Source organism: Drosophila gunungcola (assembly GCF_025200985.1).
Source record: "Drosophila gunungcola strain Sukarami chromosome 3L unlocalized genomic scaffold, Dgunungcola_SK_2 000003F, whole genome shotgun sequence".
In the NCBI taxonomy this organism is placed as follows: domain Eukaryota; kingdom Metazoa; phylum Arthropoda; class Insecta; order Diptera; family Drosophilidae; genus Drosophila; species Drosophila gunungcola.
Genome location: NW_026453179.1, coordinates 1884591 through 1905171, shown reverse-complemented (window position 1 = coordinate 1905171; position 20581 = coordinate 1884591). Strand labels below are relative to the sequence as shown.

Genomic DNA, 20581 nt, shown 5'->3' with positions numbered 1-20581 from the left:
ATTTTTAATACTATAAAAATATTTATATATCGTTTGTTATCGATACTATCGTCAGTGGTTAGTCCACCTTTACCGATTGCTTCAACGGTCCACCACTACTGCTGATTTGTTTTCATCAATTCTTTTTGGTTTGGCTTGGCGAATAAAATACGACAAATGAGGCATTATAGCGGGCGATGCGAATTGTGACCAGCGGGCAGGAGCAGCGGCATGCGACACCCACATCAGCTGAGCAGCACGACCTGGCCAGCGTTGTAAGGGATTCCCCGGATAGCCGGATTCCACTTGAAACAAAAACCAGCGGAGCACCCGCAACCGAGCAAGTGGTTCCTACATGTTACCCCCGCGACACCCCCTCTCCATCTCCACCTCATCATCCCGCAGCCGCGACAAATGTAAAATTTAATTGAAGCCAATTGAGCGCGCGCACACCCGAAAACACGCACCAAACCTAACCAAACCGAAGCCGAAGCCGAAGCCGTAATCAAAACACACACCCGGAGGAGGGATCAGTTGGACAAGATTCCGCGCTTAACCTGTTCAGGCGGTGGCGAGGACGGCGGTGCTTGTGGTGCAATAAATGGACATAATTGCTCTAATTGGACAGAGCAGCAGCAGCAGCAGCAGTGGCAGTGGGATCAGCATTGGCAACGGGAACGGAGGAGCACCCCCCCGGACAATAGGATGGCACAATTCACACTGTGAGTATATATATCTATTTGGTTATCAGTAGTGGGCTGTGCAGCACTTGGATTTCCTGCTTATGCGACCGCTGTCAATGGGAGCTTTTGTTTATCTATTGGCGGCGCTTGGCCGTATTATGCAAGTGAAATCGGTGGTTCAGTTGTTGGGCTTGGGGACTAATACATATGGATCATGAAACATTACCATGCATTACGAGCAGCTACAACAAACACAGTGCGCCGCCCAGCAGCGACAGTACGCGCGTGGACTGCGAACACGTACCGCTGTGCTCCATTAACGACGTGCAGCTAAGGTTCCTGGTGCCCGACGATCTGACGGAGGTAAGTAGGCGTCACCCAGTGCCACAAATGATAATCCCTCTGTGCGATGATCCCACAGGTGCGCCAGCTGTGCCAAGAATGGTTTCCAATCGACTACCCACTATCATGGTATGAGGATATTACCTCAAGCACGCGCTTCTTTGCGCTGGCAGCTGTATATAATCTGGCCATAATTGGTTTAATCGTTGCCGAAATCAAACCCTATCGAAATGTCAACAAGGAGGTAATAGCCAATATGAGTGATAGTGATGAGTTGTACACCAGGCTGAGCGGTTTTCCCATGCAGGACAAGGGCATCCTGCCGGACTCGATGGGTCGTTCCGCCGACGTCGGCTATATCCTGTCGCTGGGCGTCCATCGTTCACATCGCCGGAATGGCATCGGATCGCTGCTGCTGGATGCGCTAATGAACCACCTGACAACGGCCGAGCGGCACTCGGTGAAGGCGATCTTCTTGCACACGCTGACCACCAACCAACCTGCCATATTTTTCTACGAGAAGAGAAGGTATCTGGGGGAACCCCTTTGCGTGCCGTTGGTCTATTAATCGAATTTCCGTTTTCCTGCTTTCAGATTTACGCTACACTCATTCCTGCCCTACTACTATAACATACGGGGCAAGGGCAAGGACGGTTTCACCTATGTGAACTACATAAACGGCGGACATCCACCCTGGACACTATTATATCCTTTTTCAAAATGCCTCTACGGGCTAGCTTGTCTTGCTTTTGTTTTTATGATTTCCCTGTACTTTTGGTTGCCCTCTTAACTCCCTACTGCACAGATCACATCAAGCACTATGCCTCCAAGGTGCGGCACACCAGCAGTCTGTGTGCCTGGGTGGCCAACCGAGTCCAGCAGGTGGTGCGGTGGTTCTACCACAAGCTGCTCACCCGCTTCAACTTCATCGAGTGAATCGAATCGAGGAGGACTACAGCACGACTGGCCAAGCATCCGCATCCTTCCGAGAAACAAGCACTTCGAAGACGATGATGGTTGTGTGTCTATCGCATTATGTCATCCCGTCGAGCATAAGCAAACAAACACAAACATTTATATGTACACTGGCACCCACTCACCACTCACCACATAGACACACCTTCATTATAAATGTTAGGCAACACCTCCACAGAATCATTACGTTTTTATACAGAGAAGAGAAAACGATCTAGCAAGGAACAACAAGAAAGGCATAAGTAGAAAGTTGTAACATAATTCGATAAGTGTATTATTACGTTTTAAAAGATATCTATCTGTTCACTGCTGTAAATAGTCTTACGATGTTTTGTTTGAACTGCTGTAACCGAGTGATTTGGAATATCCCCCCTTTTCTTTTGATTGCTGTCACCTGTAGCCCGTGTGCATGTTTTCCTTACGTTTTAAGTTCCACGCACAAGACAGTCATTTAGTTTAGCGACAACCAACAACAAAGATGCTCATGCTTTAATGCTTAATTTATGAAATCTGCACGTAAATAGCTTTGAACCGAAATCGAATTGATGTTTTATGGCAAAACCAGTTGAATATCACACCAACCACGATAACCATTTCAAATCAAACTCTGTTCGCTGTTTCTATAGTATTTTGTAAAAGTATTTTAATGCATATTGTTTCGCAACTACTTCTGATTACTTTAGGCACAATTTATCTAGCAAATTGTAATATTTTTTAAAATAAAAACTTATAAAGTTATGACGAGGTTTTTTTTTGGTTTTAGTCGTAAGAAATGTATTACTTGATAAAAAATCATATAAAATAATGAAATTAGGTTGTCGCAATTGATTTTATTTTATTCTACAAATAGATTTTCAGATCAAGATAGGAAATTTTTTAAAATTATAATGTTTACTTTGAAGTTTAAAATACTTATGTACATTATTTAGCGCTGATGGCTTTATACTGCCGCAAACTGTTACTTTTAAAATCACAATCTTAAAAGCTAAGTTCAAGATGATATTTCAAAGCAAAAATTGTTTAAAAAACAAAAAAATTTAAATAAAAGTTATAAAAAATTTTTTTTTTAAATTTTTTTAATAGTTTTATTCACAAATTTAAAAGCTGAGCGCCTTGACAGTGTTGTAAAACAGTGCTGGACAGGAACCACCTTTCAGTTGATCCGGCAACGCTCTCCTAACCTGTCACTATTGTGAACTAGCAATTTCGGGTCAATTTAGTAGCATAAATTCGTCGCAACTGCCTGGAAAATGTTCTCGAGAGCCGCTCTTCTAACAGGTAAACCTGAAAAACGTTGCAAAAAGATTGGGAGATAATCCCTATGCCTAAAACCAATCTTGGACAAGTGAAAATCCGCCCGCAAATGACCGTGAAAAATGTTACGGCACTGCAAAATCGTCGGACATCGTGGTTTATGTAATCACCCATTCGCAGTGTATACGTCGAAAAAAAGCATAGTTTTCGCAAATCGAGATTAAATAAAAGTACTAATGGGCAACCTGCAATTCCAGCCCAGCGCCCCTTGACCGTGGCCGCCACCCGGACGGCCGCCGCTGCCGCCGCTCCCTCCGGCGGAGCCATCGAGCGCCGCCAGCGCCCCGAGCATCCCGGCAAGGTGCGCCTCGGATTCCTGCCCGAGGAGTGGTTCCAGTTCTTCTACAACTAAGACCGGTGTCACCGGACCCTACACCTTCGGCGTGGGTCTGATCACCTACCTCTGCTCCAAGGAGATCTACGTCATGGAGCACGAGTACTACAGCGGCCTGTCCCTCGGCATCATGGCCGTCATCGCCGTCAAGAAGCTCGGCCCAGTCATCGCCAAGTGGGCTGATGGCGAGATCGATGTGAGTACAACACCCTAAAAACCTAAAGGAGTCCCAGACCACGATGGAGGATTCAAAAATCCATATGATGCGTCTCAAAAGAACTACAGCACCTTGTGTTATAGATATAAACTGTCAATTTACACAAAATCCTTAGAAATCCTCTTCAGATGATTATAAAAAAACAATGCGTACCAATTTAAATCTCTGGAATAACATGAGTTCAACTTAAATTTTCCAATAGTGCCAATATTATAAAAGTTATTCCCTCTTGCAACATTATTTTCCATTACTGTTTTTCATTTTTCATTCAGAACCAATTTTCAAAAATTAATTCAGTATTAAGTTTGTTTCTAGCGTAAGCCTTCAAACTTTAGATAATTCCTGATGAATATAAAGATTTATTTTCTTATCGACCCCTAGATATTACAAATAATAATACAGAAAGGGGATATATTGATTTAGGAGATATGTTTAGCTGTAGAAAATTGGCCAAAAACTGGATTGTGGTTGTAAGTAATAGAGGGGAGTAAGTTAAAACTTATCAAACTGTTTTTACTTCTAAGCACTCAGCTTACCTTTCAAAATAATATCATTTAGCTTGAAATTTACACTATTTAGTCTTCCCTTATCTTGTATAATCGTTGTATCTTAGTGTGCGACTACTTTATTGGTTAAACTCTTAAATTAAAACCAAACAAATAATTCTAATTTGATCTGCTTCGCAGAAAATCGAATCCGAGTGGAAGGAGGGCCGTGAGGCTGAGCTCAAGGTGCTGTCCGATGCCATCGAGGCCGAGAAGAAGGAGCAGTGGCGCGCCGACGGCGCCCTGCTGCTGATGGAGGCCAAGAAGGAGAACATTGCTCTGCAGCTGGAGGCCGCATTCCGTGAGCGCGCCATGAACGTTTACTCGGAGGTGAAGCGCCGCCTCGACTACCAGGTGGAGTGCCGCCACGTCGAGCGCCGTCTGAGCCAGAAGCACATGGTCAACTGGATCACCAGCAACGTGCTGGCCAGCATCTCGCCCCAGCAGGAGAAGGAGACCCTCAACAAGTGCATCGCCGATCTGAGCGCTCTGGCCCTGCGCGTGAAGTCTGCCTAAACGATTCGAGTTTTAGTTGTTTAATTGTAAATTAAAACCCATTCGAGACGCTGGAAACATGAATATGCCCGCAAGATGATAAATCGATCCAATATATCTTCAAAATGTCCGTGTCTGAAAAGCTCTATTTGTGCAATTTTGCGTTATATTTAAAATGTTTTTGTTTAACTTTAAGAGCGTTTGTTGTGAAAAGCAGGATATGTTGGGGTAGTAGCATGTGATATTGGGCTGACAAGATGGAATGATAGAAAAGTCGCAATCTTTTAGGTTGTATACGATTTGGCACCTTTTATTATACTCTAGGAAAATTGTTAGAATACATTGAGCGCTTAAAACTAATTCAGTTACGTAGTGTGATAGTTTTAGATAGCAATCAGTCTTGTGCTGCACTCTCATCATCTTCAAAGGCATCCGCCTCCACCTGCTCCCCCTGGAAATCTCCAAGGATTCCCAGGCGACGTACTGCCTGCAAGTTCTGAATGCAGTGATCCACATTGGTCACAATGCACAGGGGTCGTTCGCCCTTGTAGTAACCAGTGTTATCGCGCAGATACACAACATCCCTGGTGGCCAGCCAATGCTGCAGCTTCACAAAACAGGGACACTGCCACGGATTACCCTCGATGGCTACTCTCTTTAGATTGGGAAAGCTCACATTGACTTTGGATAGAAAAGTGAGGCGATTGTTGTCCACCAGAATCTCCTGAACGCTACTGAGGCTTTCCAGCACATCGAGATTGATCTCCTCCAGCAGATTGTGGCCCAAATGCAGCTTCTGAAGACGCCGCATGGGTGCAAACATCCGCACGTCCAGGGATTTAAGCTCGTTGTGACCCAGCTTAAGGTATTCCAAAAAGGGCAGAGATGAAAATGCCAATGGATGCAGGTGCTTCATGTGATTGCCATTCAAGTTTAGCCTCCTCATGCGCGTCAAAGTGCTACTGCCAAAGATCTGTTCCTCGAAGAACTCCAGGTTGTTGTAGGACAGATCCAAAGTGTCCAGGTTCACCAGGGCAGCAAACGTACCCGACTTGATCTCTAGAATGGCATTATACTGCAGATACAGTTTGCGCAGGGCACCCAAACCCACAAAGTGTCCTGCACTCAGACTAGCTATGCTATTCCTCGAAACATCCAGCATTTGTAGCCTGGCCAGAACACGGAATTGGTTGTCGAACAGCAGGCGGATGCGATTCCCGGACAGATCCAACTGCTGCAGATGCAGCACAAAGTTCTGGATCGCTCCAAACACACTGGGACGCAGTGCATCGAGGGCATTCCGCGAGAGGTTCAGTACTCGCAGTTGGGAGAGCGGCTGAAAGGTTTCCTGGCCAATCGAGTTCAGCTTGTTGCCGCTGAGCTGCAGGTCCAAAAGACCATGGAGTCCTCGAAAAGCGTTCACGTCCAACTGAAATGAGTATTTTATTTAAAGTTGGTAAGTTTACAAAATAAATTATTTTAAAAACTCTTAACTGAAAGTATAAATACTAACTTAAATGTACCCCGTTTTAATCAAAACAAAAAAATTAACTTATCTGAGTCGTTTTTAAAATATGCTTCCTTTCGTGAATTTAACAGAACTCTCTGATGTTCTGTTCAATAAATCACGAATTCTGTGCATGTTTTTTTAAGGTGAGTTTTTTAAATTCTTTAACTATTACACCCCTTTCTCAACAAAACAAATATATTTCAAAGGTCGTGTTTTAAAATCATAAAAAGTTGTTTACAAAACTATTTTCGCAGTGCGGAATGATGGTAAACATTTTGATCAGCTTTAAAATTAGAATCAATTCTCTTAATCTCTCGAATGTAAGTATTGTCATATATAGTTTTTCAATTAAAGATAAACAAGAAATATTCAACTGCTTTTTCACAACTTGGCTATAAGCCAAAGATCACTACGACCAATTTAAAATCTGATTTGTAATTCTGACTATGCACACAGTAAGCATTAAAGTTCGATGCGGTTAACTGCAATATCAAAATAAAGCTGAGCTGATCAATAGTTTTCAATTTATCCTCAACACAGCTAAATCATTATAGGAATATAAATATTTCAAGTGAATTTTTTTAATTTAAGTTACTTTTGTTTAGGTTTTAAAATTAAATGTTTTTGAAATTGAATCGAAAAAAAACCTTGATGCCTATTTATCCTACAGACAGCTAAATAAATTATTATAAGTTCCCAAAAAAAATATAAACATAAGAGGGAAATTTTTTAAACTAAATTTGTTTGGCTTAGGTTTTTTAAATAAATGTTTTAAGAATTGATTTGAATAAAAATCTAGTTTAGTTATTTAGTTAAATTCTTAGTTATAATGTATAGCTTAGTGTAGTTGAATCACCTGCGCCAGTTGGTTGTTATTTAAGATCAATTCCTGCAGCTGTGGACAGACCCCAAAAGTGGCATTAAGCAAGCGATTGTGGCCCAGTTCCAGGCGATTGAGCAGCGGCATGTGGGGCAGATCGCATTGCTTCAGCGAGTTGTGCGAAAAGTTGGCATAAATCAACTTCCTCAGGTTGCCAAAAAAGTCCCGGTCGAGAAGCTCCATTTGATTGTGGCTTAAGTCGAGCCGCTGAAGTGCTGACTCAGCCGCAAAGTGGTTTCCCTGGATGTCAACGAGACCGCAACCGCTGAGGTTTAGGTACCGCAGATTGGGCAGAATGGCAAAGCCGCTTGTATGTAGATTTATTGGCGCTGCTGCTGTTAAATCCAGATCCACCAAGTTGGCCAAATGGTCTGCATTCTCGCCTGAAAGGGTTTGGCCACCAAAATACAATTGTTTTTGAGTTATAAACCTTAAATAAGTTAACATTTGTTGTTGGTTTGCCAAGCAAAAAAACCATTTTTAAAAATTAAATTTTAATTTGCGTGCTTTTAGGTACAATATCGAACATAATATTAATTTAATTTTTTCAGTTGTAATCTTAGGAGGAATTAACTTTTTTATATATTTTTAGGTTGTTTTTGGTTTGCCAAACAAAAATTAATTTTTAAAAATTTATTAAAAAACAAATTTTAATTTGCGTTAATATTATTACTTGTGCCCTCAAGAAGAAAACAGATTAAAGGTAAAATTACTAACATAATGTTAATCGTAGAATTGTTTTATACATGGAAAAAAATGAACAATTTGTTTGCATTTTAAGAATTTATAAACTGATGATTGGGACCTTTTAATTTTATTTGGCATATTTAAAATTGAAAAACTAATGACTGCGACTATTTATTGTTATTTGCCAAGACCTTGCCTTGTGTACCAAAATGAGTACTGAAACCTAGCTGGTTTTCCAGACCTTACCCGAGCCCACCTCCAATTCCGTTTGCACATTCCGGATGGCGAGGGTGTGCCAGTTTTCGGCTCCCAAATCCACCAGATCCTGCAGGGAGGCCACCTCGTTGCACTGGAAGTTGCGCCAACCCACGGGCTGGCAGAGATCGGCTCCGTTCAGCGAGGGGAATCCCCCGCAGCCGAGCCACAGAAAAAGCGGCAGTAACCAATTGGCAGTCAGCAACATTCCTGCTCCAGAGTGCGGGCCGAACTGAGGATTCTCGAGCAGCAACAGAACGCGATTGGAAATGCAAATCCAGTTTGTAACGAGTGGGGAGAGCGGAGGGGGGTATACAGAATTCCAAGCCGGTTTGCGGCGTCATCAATGGCATCTTGGCCACTCAACAGCTGTGAAATGTTTCCAAATCAAACACACACACAGTTGTTTATCTTTCTCTATTGATAGGTACTTTCTATAACTCTTTAATAGTGGTTTACATACAGTATAAGTTATATAATATCGGTTAATTACTTGACGATTATTGTGCTCTTGGAGAAAAAATTACTATTTTGTTTTGCCATTTTGATTCCTCATTCAGCGAGTGGCTAAGAATAGCTCATATTATACAAAATTTCGGGAAAACTAAACCAAGGCAAACTCACTAGCTTAGACTAAAACTTAGGTGAAAACAAGTAACAATCAAAATTTTCTATGATTTATAATAGACTTTACATATATTAGAAATGTACACCATTCAATGCACACTTTTTAGATTTGTGCTTATTGGTATTTTATTTGGAGACTCTTGAAAATGCTCAGATTGGCGATATTATATATCTGGCTAACAAAATATCATTTGGAAGCCAAAACTAAGCCAGAAAAAGACGGTTAAATATATTTTAATTTTATATTGAAGCAATGTGGGATATACATATATGGAGATATTTAAAGTACATTCTTACAAGCAATTATTTTACTAAACTGCTTTTTCAAGAGCTCTTGGCTAAGATGCAAACGTACGTAAATCGCTTACATTAATTAATTAAGATCTTGTACTAGGTCTATTTTTCACAATTATGGATTCCGTTTTTAGTTTTTTAGAGCGATTTCCCAGAAGACTTGCGACGGCAAATGATATTGGTTCAAAACTGAAAACTGGTATCTAAATCAGACTATAGTTACGGTTGGGCTTGTCATCTTGTTGCTGTTGTACAACGGCTGATAATGCGCACTTGTCCCGTTCTTAACACTCTGACAGCCATTGGGATATCGCATTTTGACCACGTTGGGATTTTGGGCAAGCGAAGATGTTGAGGAGGAGGACGACGACGACGACGATGATAGCGATCCGGTTGATGACTTATTCTGAGGTGGCAGCGCCTCACCGATCAGCGTAATTCTCACGGGCTTGTAGGCGTTGCCATTGGGCGTGGTCATCGTGGTCGAGGTATCCCATCCGATGGAGGAGCGTCTGGGGGTATCCGGGAAAGCCGCCGCCAGCTGCTGATTATAGTTGGTCAGCGTGGTGGAGATTATCGTGTGCCGGCGGGTCTGGCTGAGGGCTGGACAGGATTTCTGCTCCTGCTCCTTCTGCTGCTGGTTGTGGCTGCTCTGGTGGTGGCTGCTCTGGTTGTGGCTGCTCTGGTGGTGGCGGATTATCGTGGTGGCTGCCAGCGTGGAATCGTGCAAGTGGAGCGTCGGAAAGTGCGTGGTATAACTGGTATATTCGGGCTTACTTCTGCGAACAGAGAGATGAGGATTAGTGGGCTGTACCATTAAAGAAATGATTGTTTTCTATAAAGAAACCATTAAGTTTGCCCATGCCATTTAAGTTTGATTTAGGAGAGAAGATGGGACCGAGTAAAACTTTGACCAAATATGAAACTAATCAATATTAAATTTAAATTTTTTTATAAAAAATTTATAAGCCTTAACTAAGTTTTAAAATAGCTAATATGAGCTGTTATAAAAACAAGTAAGTTTTGTTTTTCAATTGGAAACAAATTTAGCAAGCAAATAAACTCTAATTGATAAGTGTATACAATTTTTTAAAATGTATTTATAGACTTGTATTGTTAATTCAAAGTGTTACATAAATGTATAACATTTTTTTAAAATTTATTTTTGAAATTGTATTGTAAACTCTAAGTGTAAGTGTAATTTACAAAATTAAATATTTTAAAAGATTTATTCTAAAAAATTCTACGGAGTACGATTTTATTATTAATGTAAGCCATTACTCTAATGTTAATCGTATCCAAGCGGCATAAATATTTTTAGAAAAATCCCCAACAGCCCAGAATTACAATTGTCACCCGATAAAAATGTCTTATGATTCATGAGTCATTTGAATCGCCAGGGTTTTAATTTACTTTCGACCCATCCCATCTTCTCGACGTGTTCTAGGTTATTTTTGTAGTTTGCATTACCTTGGGACTCTATTTAATTGCCGCATGCAATTAAAACGTTTCACAAACAGTGTTAAATTTTCAGTGACAAATTAAAAACATACTTATAGATATCTTAGATATATTAAAGCTTATGTAGGTCTCATTTAGTTATAGGTTAGCTAATGCTTTTGCGAACTGAGTGTCTCAAGTGCAGGAGTTACAATTATCCGTACAGTTATAGCTTAGGTGTAGTATACATATTAGATTGATGGCACAGAGCACAATGATGGCTAGGATGAAATCACAAAATAGTACCTGTTGCTCCCCAAATTGTAGTCTAAATAGCGGATTGTTAACGATAAGATTGTTCGCGTTGTGTTATCCATGTAAGCATTACAAAGGCGGGTGTGGAAGAAAGAAATTCAGATGGGTTAATCGGGGCGAGATCTGGTCTATTGTTAGTCGATTTTTAACATGAAAGTACCGCCTCCTGTTGCTGTTGCTGCTGCCAAAGCCGATGTTGCAGATTTTAGCTTTCAGCTCCAGCTACTGCAGAATCGGCCCTAATTGGACTGCTCCAATTGCAATTTGCTGCCATTAACGTCAAGAGTTGGCAAAAAGTGGCCAACTGATTTGCATGCCAGCGGAGCGTGAAGCCAGCTGAAACCGATTCCAGCAGCAACAGCCAGCAGCAACTTGCAACACCAACTGGCCAACAGCAACTACACAATAAAATTTCTATCTAAATAAATTAAGTTTACAGAAGAGCTAATCAAAATGCTGTATTAAACAATTAATAAGGCAATACATGTAGAAATGTTCATGATAATTAAGAAATAATATCAAATCCAGATTAAAACAAAATGTTTCTGTTTGTTACAGAACTTTTAACAAGGCAGTAGTCAAGAAATCATCACATACAAACATTTTGTAAATCATATTATTACGAACTATATATATTATTAAATAATGTTAAATAAATTTATATACAATTTGCTCAGTGTATTAACATTAACAAGCAGCAACAGGCGGCATCGTTTTTTATTAGTTATGTTAGTTTGCGGCCGCGCAGCTGCGGTTAATGAAAAGCCCCAAAAAATTACAAGTATTACACAAAACTACCGAAACACATAAAAAATGCCAAAAAATAACAGAGTTACAAAGTATATGGCCAAAATTGAAACAAACATGAAAGTTTGCCTACCTGGACAAACCCTCCGCACCAATGGCAAGTGGTCGTGTCTGTGAAAGTGGAATCGGAATTGAAATTGGAATTGAAATTGAAATAGTAATTGTCGATAGCTTTCGGTTAGTCAATGTTGTGCAAACACATATGATCGGAAAGATATATCGTGTGTATAGACATGGCCCGCAGGCGGCACTTACCCGCTCCGTTTGGGTGGCCATGCTGATGAGCTCCTTGCCCGGATCGCCACCACCGCCATTGGTGGATGTGCATGTGGATGTGGATGCCTTCTGCCGCTTCTCGGCCTCCAGTTGCTCGATGAGATCGCGCTGCAGGCGGATGGTGCGGTCACGATCGTCCACTTGACCCTGGAGGATGAGGGGATCGGATTGGATCGGATCGGATTGGAGGTGGGCGGGGGATTGGGAGGTGAGACCAGAGATCAGTAAATGTCAGTTCACTCTTGTGGAGCGAGGCATGAAAGGTCACTAGTGGTTATATCTAAGCCAGAGAGTGTGAAAATCATATCTATGTATATGGGTAAAAATCTATCTTGGCTTAGTTTTTGCTTTGTAAGACAGTCATGCTTTGATTAGTTTATACAAGTGCTTCTCCTTTTGATTTTCTAAGCTCAGAAGCCAATTCTCTTTTCCTCAATCAAAGCATATTTTTTACACAACAGCTACACAACTCTTTAAACTATTAATAAATGTAAGGAGTGTAAAGTGGATCAACTGGTATGCAAAAAAATTATTGATCAAATGAGCAGATGCAAGAAACCTAATCTGTATGTTCAATTTAATCAATTTAGTATTGTAATTTTATAATTATTATATTGCTGATCTGTTATAAAATAATATATAAGTTGCATTTTAATTTGATTTATCAAAAATTTGTTTTTATTAGCAAAATAACATTTAAAACCTGTATAAGAATGTATTAATTTTATTTATAAGTTTTGAAAAATATAAAATCTTTTATTTGCACGGGATAGTGATGGGTTTTGGCCGACACTTTTATTAGGTAGACCAGTGGTACACTAAGGTTTTCTTGGGTATTTTGAAATATTATTATCTGCTCATTTGATTCATAGTCAAAAAAATATTTATCAGTTTATTGGGTTGTTGTATGATCTGTGTTCTGTGGCAAGTCAAAGTGCAAAATTAACTTTTGATGTAAATACATATCAACACAAAACTATGGCAGTATTTATATGATATATATGTGTTGTTTTCAAAGATAGATTTACAAAAAGCATATGTATATTAATCTTCATGACTGGATATGTTACATGCTATATAGAGTAAGAATCCATTTGCTTAGGAAACATCAAAAAACAACAGCGAGAGTAAAATAGCAATAGAAAAGTCTTGTCCTGCTCCGAATTGTTCGGTTTGTGACCCAGTTTTTGTGTTCTTCCGGCTTAACAGCGAACGAAATGCAAAAAACGTGCAAATACCTGAAGGTAAACCACCTGTCTACGTAGATCCGATAGCTCCTGGAGCGGGTCCTCCGTCGTGGACGAGGTGAGGCTGGCCAGATCGATGTCATTCAGCTGCTTGCTATCCAGTCCGCAGGCGGCGAACAGCTGAACGTTGTCGTTCTCGAAAGGATTGAGCGTTTCCGTCTGCGGAGAAGTAATGAAAAACCAGTAGGTTACTTGCCATTCATCACTCTTTGCAGCAATTGCCCTGGGCACAAATAAATAAATTCGAACCGAAGACGACGACAACGTACCCGCTTTAAATCAAAATCTGGCTCCTATGAGTTGTGCAAGTGAATGGTGAGTGTGAGTGATGGGTGTGCCATGGAAATGTAAGCAAAGAAAAGTGCATTTGAAAGGAAAATTATGATCGTACTTAAAAAAAGTGATTTCGTTGTAATAACTAAAAATACCTTAAAATTTTTAAGTCAAAACCGTTATTTACGAAATGTAGAGGAAAACATGACTACAATTTACAAAAAATAAAAAGGCAGCATTTTATATACAAAATGTTAATTCAATTAAATTTACAAAACAAAACGATTTCATTTTATGGATAACAAAAGTGTGGAGTTTATAATTATATGTTGATGCAGTTAGGTTATCCAACTCTTAAATATTGCAATATTGTAATGTTTTAAGTATTTCGCCGAAATGTTAAAATAACGTTTTTTAATAATTTTATTTTATTATTTCTTTTCAACAAATAACGACAAATAAATTTTATAGTAAGAGTCTTAAAAATGTTTTAAATATAATCAATCCATGTTTGTAACAAAATCTTAAAATCTCTTCACTAATAAAAAAAAAATACAATAAAAAAATAAATATCAGACTATTGAATTCAAAATGCCATCATAACATTAAATACTATGCATATTAATACATGATTTAACATTAAAATAATTTAGTAAAAAATAAACCCTTTAAATATTTCCTAATTGGTTTAAGTACATTTTATTTAAGGTAAGTATGGCTTAAATTTAAATTAAACTTTAGAAATTAAAATCATTGTTAAAAATAGTCAAAGAAAATTTAAAGAAATGTTTTACATTTTATTTTTAAAATACTAAAAACTGCAAATTGTAACTAAGAAATATTTGGAATGCCTACGATTTGTATTTATTCTAATTATTTTAACCACATCCATCACTTACCTCCTGAAGTATGCGCCGCAGTCGCAGCAGCTGCTTCTTGAACTGCAGCACATCCTGGATCATGGCATTGCGGAAGGACTTGTCATACAACATCAGATCGTCCGACGAGCTGTGCAGCTCGCCCGCGCACCTGTGTCCGGCTGCTCCGGATGATGTAGTTGCTCCGCTCCCAGCTCCGGCTCCGCCTCCGCCCAATCCCAGGTGCTGCTGCTGCAGGTGCCGCTGGCGGGGCAGACTGGTGGTGGAGCCGGACGAGGTCCTAGAGTTGGCCGTGCTTCTCTTCCGGGCAGCAACGGCCGCCGAAGCTCCGCCGCTGTGCGTGGACCTCAAACTGTTGTCCGAATCGTTGCCGGTGAGCTGTTGGTCCTGAAGACGCGACCGGTTCAGCAATCTGGTGGCACGGGCTGGCAGCTGGGCGCTGTAAAAAAAAGATTTCATCATTAGTTAATGCACAAGCATAAGACATTAATTAAAAAGTGGTATCCAGCAGTGCCTGTGATATGATTCGTTGGCCTGTGGCGCACTGCTGGCCATAAAGGTCGCATAGTGGTAGTGTATATGTCGCTGTTTGATGGTCATCGGTGAGCTGGTTCGCTGCTGGCTCCCCAGGAATCTATTTTCCGAGGTCTTCAGATCGGTGCGAACTCTTCGCACTCCACTGGGCGAGGATTTGCTGAGCCCAGAACCCGCCTCCGACATCCTCCAAGCTGACAAATCGAATTTCCATTCGATGGGTCTTTGCTTGGACCCTAATGCTCCATGTTGTTGCTCTGCGACAATGACACAATCCGGTCATGCGCAGAGCCACCAACAGCTGTGTGGAGACTTTGTAGAAAAATACTGGGCGACCTCATTACACTCAACCAATTTATGATATTATTTATAAAAAAAAACTAACAAGCTAAGACAAGTTTTTGGATTGGCTAAATGTTATGTCATTTTAAAGTTGTCGACTGAAACTATAATTTAGCTTAAAACATGTTTTTACTTTTATTAGACAGTATTTCAAATTACACAAAACCAATTTATGAAATTGTTTATTTATAACTATACTTTCTACTACTATTTACTATAATAAGACAGGAAAAGTGGGCTCATTTTATTTCGGGATTGGCTAACTCTTATGGCACTTTTGAAATGTCTATAAACTATAATTTAGGTTAAAAATTGTTTATACTTTTATAAAGCAGTATTTCAAATTTCCTGTACAATTTTTAAATAATTTATGAAATTATTTGTTAAAAAACTATATTGTTTTATTTCTGGATTGGCTAAATAGGGTGTGTCCCTAATAGTCAAAATAAAAACTATTTGGTCAAGTATGCATTTGAAAATTTATTTCTTTTAGAGTGTTTAAATGCCACAAGGGAAATTAGCTTTTGAAACATTGGAACTCTATGTTTTTTTTTAATGGAGCTTTTCTTTATATTAAATATGATAATTTGAGAGTAAGCATTTAAATTTGTCAAGTGTAGCCTCGCTGCAGGGGTGAGTTTCGCAATTATTTAGCCAGCTTCAATTAACGCGGTCGAAATGAAAGTGAAATGCCATTGATTAGGGCCTGGCCTGGCCAAAGGAGTTCCTCCAGCCGCCAGTTGTCAATGAGCAATTAAGATGGTTAAGCAGCAGGAGGAGGAGGTGGAGGAGGAGGAGGAGGGTCAGGTGGCGGGGTAACCTGCACGACATGCTGGAAATGCTGGAAATAAATCCACAGACGCGGTTGCCTCTCAGCTGGCTGGTGAAAGTCAACTGTTGCGTGCTGCAGTCACCCAAGCCCAAATGCAGGGGAAATGGGGGAAGAGGGCTCTTACACATGCGCAGTGCTCAAAATTTTACGGCATAATTTAAACAAACTGTTGAAAAACGTTGTAAAAGCCAAACAAAAGAAAACAAAAACATTCAATAGTTGGCTCATTCGATTATTAACGGTTGGATCCAAAGGTTAATGGATAATGGATTTTGGTTCGAATATAATACCCGCAATTATGATGATATTTCGGTTAGTGGATCCATTACGACAAAGAAATTAATTCGAGCATCTCATGGATTTGTGAGACTTTCCTCTAGTAATTATCCGAGTTCAGATGGGCTAAGTTCCGAGAGTAATTGGCCCCAGGAAACTGGCACAGCGGCAATTTGAATATTTGAATCTGCGAACTTTGCTTATGCCCGCATTAAGATGATCGCGAATCGCACGAAATGGACTGTGAACAATTTTCAGCTCATCTGGAGCGGCGATGAAAGTAAAAAAGTATCTTTTATTGTTTCGGGGTCCCCTTCTTTTTCACCGTTAGATGGGCTTTGTCGGCGTTAAAAAGGTTCTCAGCGCTTTTTTATTTTAATTAAAAATAAATTCCCTGCTGTGATGGTTTTGATTGCATCTGGTTGGAGTGATCGGCCACCTTGATAAAATTTGATTCATTTTTTGTGTAATGTAGATAATTTTGTTTGTTTAAAGTTATTTCAATGATTTACTTTTTGTGTTTTAATAGCTTTTTAATAAATAATTTGTATTTAGTCATTTAAATAGGGTTTTTGAAAGACTACGAGGAAAAGCGTGTTTTTAAATTTAATACTATTTATTTATTTAGAATAGGTAAGCGGACCTTTTTATATATTATAATCTCCAAAATTATAAAAAATTTAGTTAAATAAATTTCTTTGATTGGGGGAAGTGTAACAGCATTTTATTAGACTAAACCCGTTCAAACATTAGTTCATTTAAATAAATTTTCTCTTAATAAAACAAATTACTACATTGTAAAGCAATACCTGTTTGTAAACTTCTAATTAACGTTTTTGGGTAATTTTTGATACATCCAAAGCAAAGCCAAAAGTTCAAATGAATTCACTCGAGTGTTTCCAAACAAAAAGCAATTAAAGTGTACATTATGTCCAAACCATAAAACACAAAATACACTTTCCCAAATCCCACACACAACAACCACTGAGTTAGCAAAATTCCACATGTTTGTGAATTTCGCACGCCAACTTTATGCGCTTTTGTACTGCTCGTATGAATATGAATGCAGAAATCAGGCCCCCGAAGAGATCCACCGAAATCAAAACAATACGAGTACTTTGCACAACTCAATTTAGCGAAACTCAGCAGGCGGCATATGCCGGATATTTCGTACTCCAAACAAAAAAAAAAACAAAACCAATTGTCAGACGACAAAATGCCTGTCATTGCAACAAGTGCAGCAAATGGATTTATATGTTTGTATATTGAAGGCAATATCAGCAGGGAAGTAGAAAAGGGGAAACCTTAACGATTTTGAGCTCTTAATGGTTGTGATTCTTTATAAGTATAAATGCTGTAAATATTTAAAAAGAAACTATGTTTCTTGGTAAAATTTCAATTTGTTGAAATTATATTTTTAGTTTCTATTATTAAGCGCATGTCTTTAATGTATTAAATACTATTAAAAGTAGAATATTACAAATTAAACTTATACTCTGCTTTTGGTTTCTTTTATACTTTTTATTCTCATGGGTTTAATGTTTTAGAGACAACTAGTAGAATAATTAAAGAAGTTTAATATAATTTAGTTATCTTTCTTATAACTTATTTGTACATCTATGCCACTGTATATTAAAATAAAGCTTAGCCTTAATATACCTTTCTTATTGTTGATCATAATTGTCTAATAATCTTTTCAATCTCTCAAATATATGTTAATGTCAAAAAAACACATTTACCACGAAATGTAGAAACTAGATCTAGTTAAGACAGTCAAAACTTTTCCTATACGAAATTATAATGCTACGTGATGAACGTTTAAGCACATAATTGTCTCGTCTGATAATAAGTTACTATAAAAGCAGTGAGCCCCTGGAAATTCCCCTGTGGCTACGCACCTGCCTTTCTCAGCTACCTTTCTACACATTAAGCACAAATGTGTCTCATTTGTGACTACACACGCGCCACTGCCAACGGCAACTGTTGCCAACTTGGCTCACTTGGTTAGCTGCAACAGTTAACCGGCAACATCCAACGATGACAAGTAATCACAATCACATAGCGATCCACGGAGCAAAGGCGTTGACATTCACTACTCGAACTTCACTCCCCAACGGTACTTATCAATTTGTGCGGCAAAACGTCATTTGTCATAGAGTCCGGAGACCTTTTGGTGCTGCACATATACAGTGTACAGTATACAGTGTAGTACCTATCCAAATAGTATATAACATATAGGAAGGGGAAGTGGAAATGGAAATGGAATGGCAGCTTCATTAGTGTCGTCGGGAAGGGGCGACTAGCGAGCTGCAAGCCACGCAAGTAATGGTAATGGCCATAAAAAATAAAGAAATAACCAAACATTCTCACACGGCCTCCTGTGATGAGAATCTGGTGTGTATCTCGCATGCCCAGAGTTCTCTGTTCTCCACGCAGAGAAACTCTAGATCTTATTCAACAGATTAACAATGTAGATTATACATTTTAGATTAAATAATGGTTTAGAAAATTACAGCTTGTCCGGTTTAAGAAAATCAAAGCAATTAATCTTTTGCATCAAGATAAAGAGTTTAATTAAATATTTGATAAATTTCCAAAAAAAAATTTAGAAATAAATAATTTATAAAGGATTACTTTTGATTGTTTTATTTTGTAATGAAGAAATATGATTAAATATTTTTATTGAACCTTGGTAAATAAACCTTAAAGAGTTAATTTTGAACCTAAATTACTACTTCTTATCATCAGAATAATACCAAGATAGTTATTTTGCAATCCCACTTTTCATTACATACAAGCATAAAAGAGTACAACGTATTATAAGCTTTTTTTTAAGTGTGTGAGCCGAGGATGATAATCAACGATGGTTAAGATGGGGATATGCCCAGAGACTGTGTTTTTGGACTGGGGAATTCGGAGTTGGGGAGCACTTTCGAGGCAGACAGGTAGATATAAAGGTAGGTAGCAGAAGCAGCAGTTATCTGTATCTGTATTTGTATTTGCACTCGATGGTATGTCCGTAGTTTGTGTGGCAAACATTCTGTTGAATTATGCATGGCGATGGGAGATGGGAGATGGGAACCCGTACTCGTATTCGTAACCAAAACCTGAACGCGTCGTAAATGCAACTGAACTTGAAGTGGCTGAAAAGCCATAAAAGGGGGCACCTCAACCCCCCCTTTTTTCTTGCCACACACACAAACTCACACTATCTTTATGTGCCTGATATCTGTAATTGTTACGTTTATGGCATCAAATTCCAAAAGATTTTCCAAACGTTGCCTGCATTTGCATGTGACACACTTTTTAGCCCATTGTGTTGGCCTACCCCATCTCTCTCTCTTTTATTTTTATTTTTGTATTTTGCCCCCGGTTGCATATCGAATTACGCAAAGCTAAGAGCGGAAATCATCACCCACTTTGGCTACCACTTGGCTAAGGTTTCTGGGCTTTCTGTAGCTTCTGTCTGCCTTTGTTAGCCCTGTCAGATATTGTCGACCAAATTCGCAAAACTATAGGCAAAAATGTTTAAATTGAACCACAATGTCTAATTTAATTAAATAATAGTTAAGTTATCTTTAAAGACACTGTTTTAAATAAAATAAGTCTTTAATATTAATATAAAAGATTTTGTTGGGAGTTGTGTTTCGTTTTATAAATTTATAAAATTAATATTTTAATCCGTCGTTATTAATCCATTGTTAATCAATTTGTTATTTAAATTAATTTAAGTTAAGTTAATTTTTAAATCCTATTTGTTTCTAATTTAATTCTTAGTTAGAATGCATTGTTTTTCAGAAAATATAAGTCTATAACTATGTTTGTGAAATCTTTACAAAATAATTCTAAAATGCTTTATATTATTTAGAACTTGTGTGTTAAATAATTGTTTCCTAAAAAGTAACATTTTAACGAACAACCTTCTAAATAACTTTTATTAAAGGCTTTCTAATTTTGGTCTTGCTGTTAATGTTATTGGTGTTCCACCGTACTTCTTCTACTCACTTAAATCTGCGGGTCTAGGCCGAATGCGAAATGTATCCCAGGCAAAACGCTCGTTTCATTGACACTTGTGCCCGGCGGCGTGTCTTTTGTTATGAACACTGGCCGTTCGATGGCGTTGGCGTTGGACCGCCTATATATATATATGTACGATCTGTATCTGTATCTGAAGCTTCGTAGTATCTGTATCTGTGGCATGGAAGAGGCACCAGTGCGTATCAC

At 38.8% G+C, this 20581-nt stretch overlaps 4 protein-coding genes across 21 annotated transcripts in view; 2 read left to right on the top strand and 2 right to left on the bottom strand.

Annotated features, from left to right (window-relative positions):
* Positions 1-70: 70 nt before the first annotated feature.
* On the top strand, positions 71-2717 carry LOC128258601 (N-alpha-acetyltransferase 60). Of its 2 annotated transcripts, XM_052990307.1 has the most exons (6): positions 71-701; positions 905-1025; positions 1084-1248; positions 1312-1532; positions 1599-1704; positions 1803-2717. In XM_052990307.1, the coding sequence occupies exons 1-6, from the start codon at positions 685-687 to the stop codon at positions 1938-1940; spliced, it is 768 nt and encodes a 255-aa protein (XP_052846267.1). In that variant the 5' UTR covers positions 71-684; the 3' UTR covers positions 1941-2717. The 2 variants fall into 2 exon arrangements, with proteins under 2 accessions (XP_052846267.1, XP_052846266.1); XM_052990306.1 differs by having other exon boundaries at positions 1084-1532.
* Positions 2718-3096: 379 nt separating this feature from the next.
* LOC128258849 (ATP synthase subunit b, mitochondrial) lies at positions 3097-5079 on the top strand. Its single transcript, XM_052990800.1, is given in 4 exon segments — positions 3097-3257; positions 3491-3642; positions 3644-3823; positions 4531-5079. Coding segments are annotated over 4 exon segments (735 nt in total). The 5' UTR covers positions 3097-3229; the 3' UTR covers positions 4906-5079.
* LOC128258848 (insulin-like growth factor-binding protein complex acid labile subunit) lies at positions 5029-8573 on the bottom strand. Of its 2 annotated transcripts, none has more exons than XM_052990798.1 (3): positions 8218-8573; positions 7251-7657; positions 5029-6313 (listed from the first exon to the last, which is right to left on the bottom strand). In XM_052990798.1, the coding sequence occupies exons 1-3, from the start codon at positions 8567-8569 to the stop codon at positions 5279-5281; spliced, it is 1794 nt and encodes a 597-aa protein (XP_052846758.1). In that variant the 5' UTR covers positions 8570-8573; the 3' UTR covers positions 5029-5278. The 2 variants fall into 2 exon arrangements, with proteins under 2 accessions (XP_052846758.1, XP_052846759.1); XM_052990799.1 differs by having other exon boundaries at positions 8208-8536.
* A 45-nt stretch (positions 8574-8618) lies between these two features.
* Positions 8619-20581, bottom strand: part of LOC128258846 (serine-rich adhesin for platelets) — a 32680-nt gene continuing 20717 nt past the window's right edge. For 3 of the 16 annotated variants that reach the window (XM_052990783.1, XM_052990784.1, XM_052990790.1), the window contains 6 exons: positions 14395-14812; positions 13492-13515; positions 13214-13381; positions 11955-12122; positions 11773-11810; positions 8619-9916 (listed from right to left, as the gene is read on the bottom strand). In XM_052990783.1, coding sequence (XP_052846743.1) covers positions 9346-9916; positions 11773-11810; positions 11955-12122; positions 13214-13381; positions 13492-13515; positions 14395-14812 — 1387 coding nt within the window. In that variant the 3' untranslated portion in view covers positions 8619-9345. Of the gene's footprint in view, positions 9917-10607; positions 10906-11772; positions 11811-11954; positions 12123-13213; positions 13382-13491; positions 13516-14394; positions 14813-14887; positions 15138-20581 lie in introns of those variants that run through there. The other 13 variants (XM_052990786.1, XM_052990791.1, XM_052990787.1 and 10 more) reach the window with 11 other exon arrangements.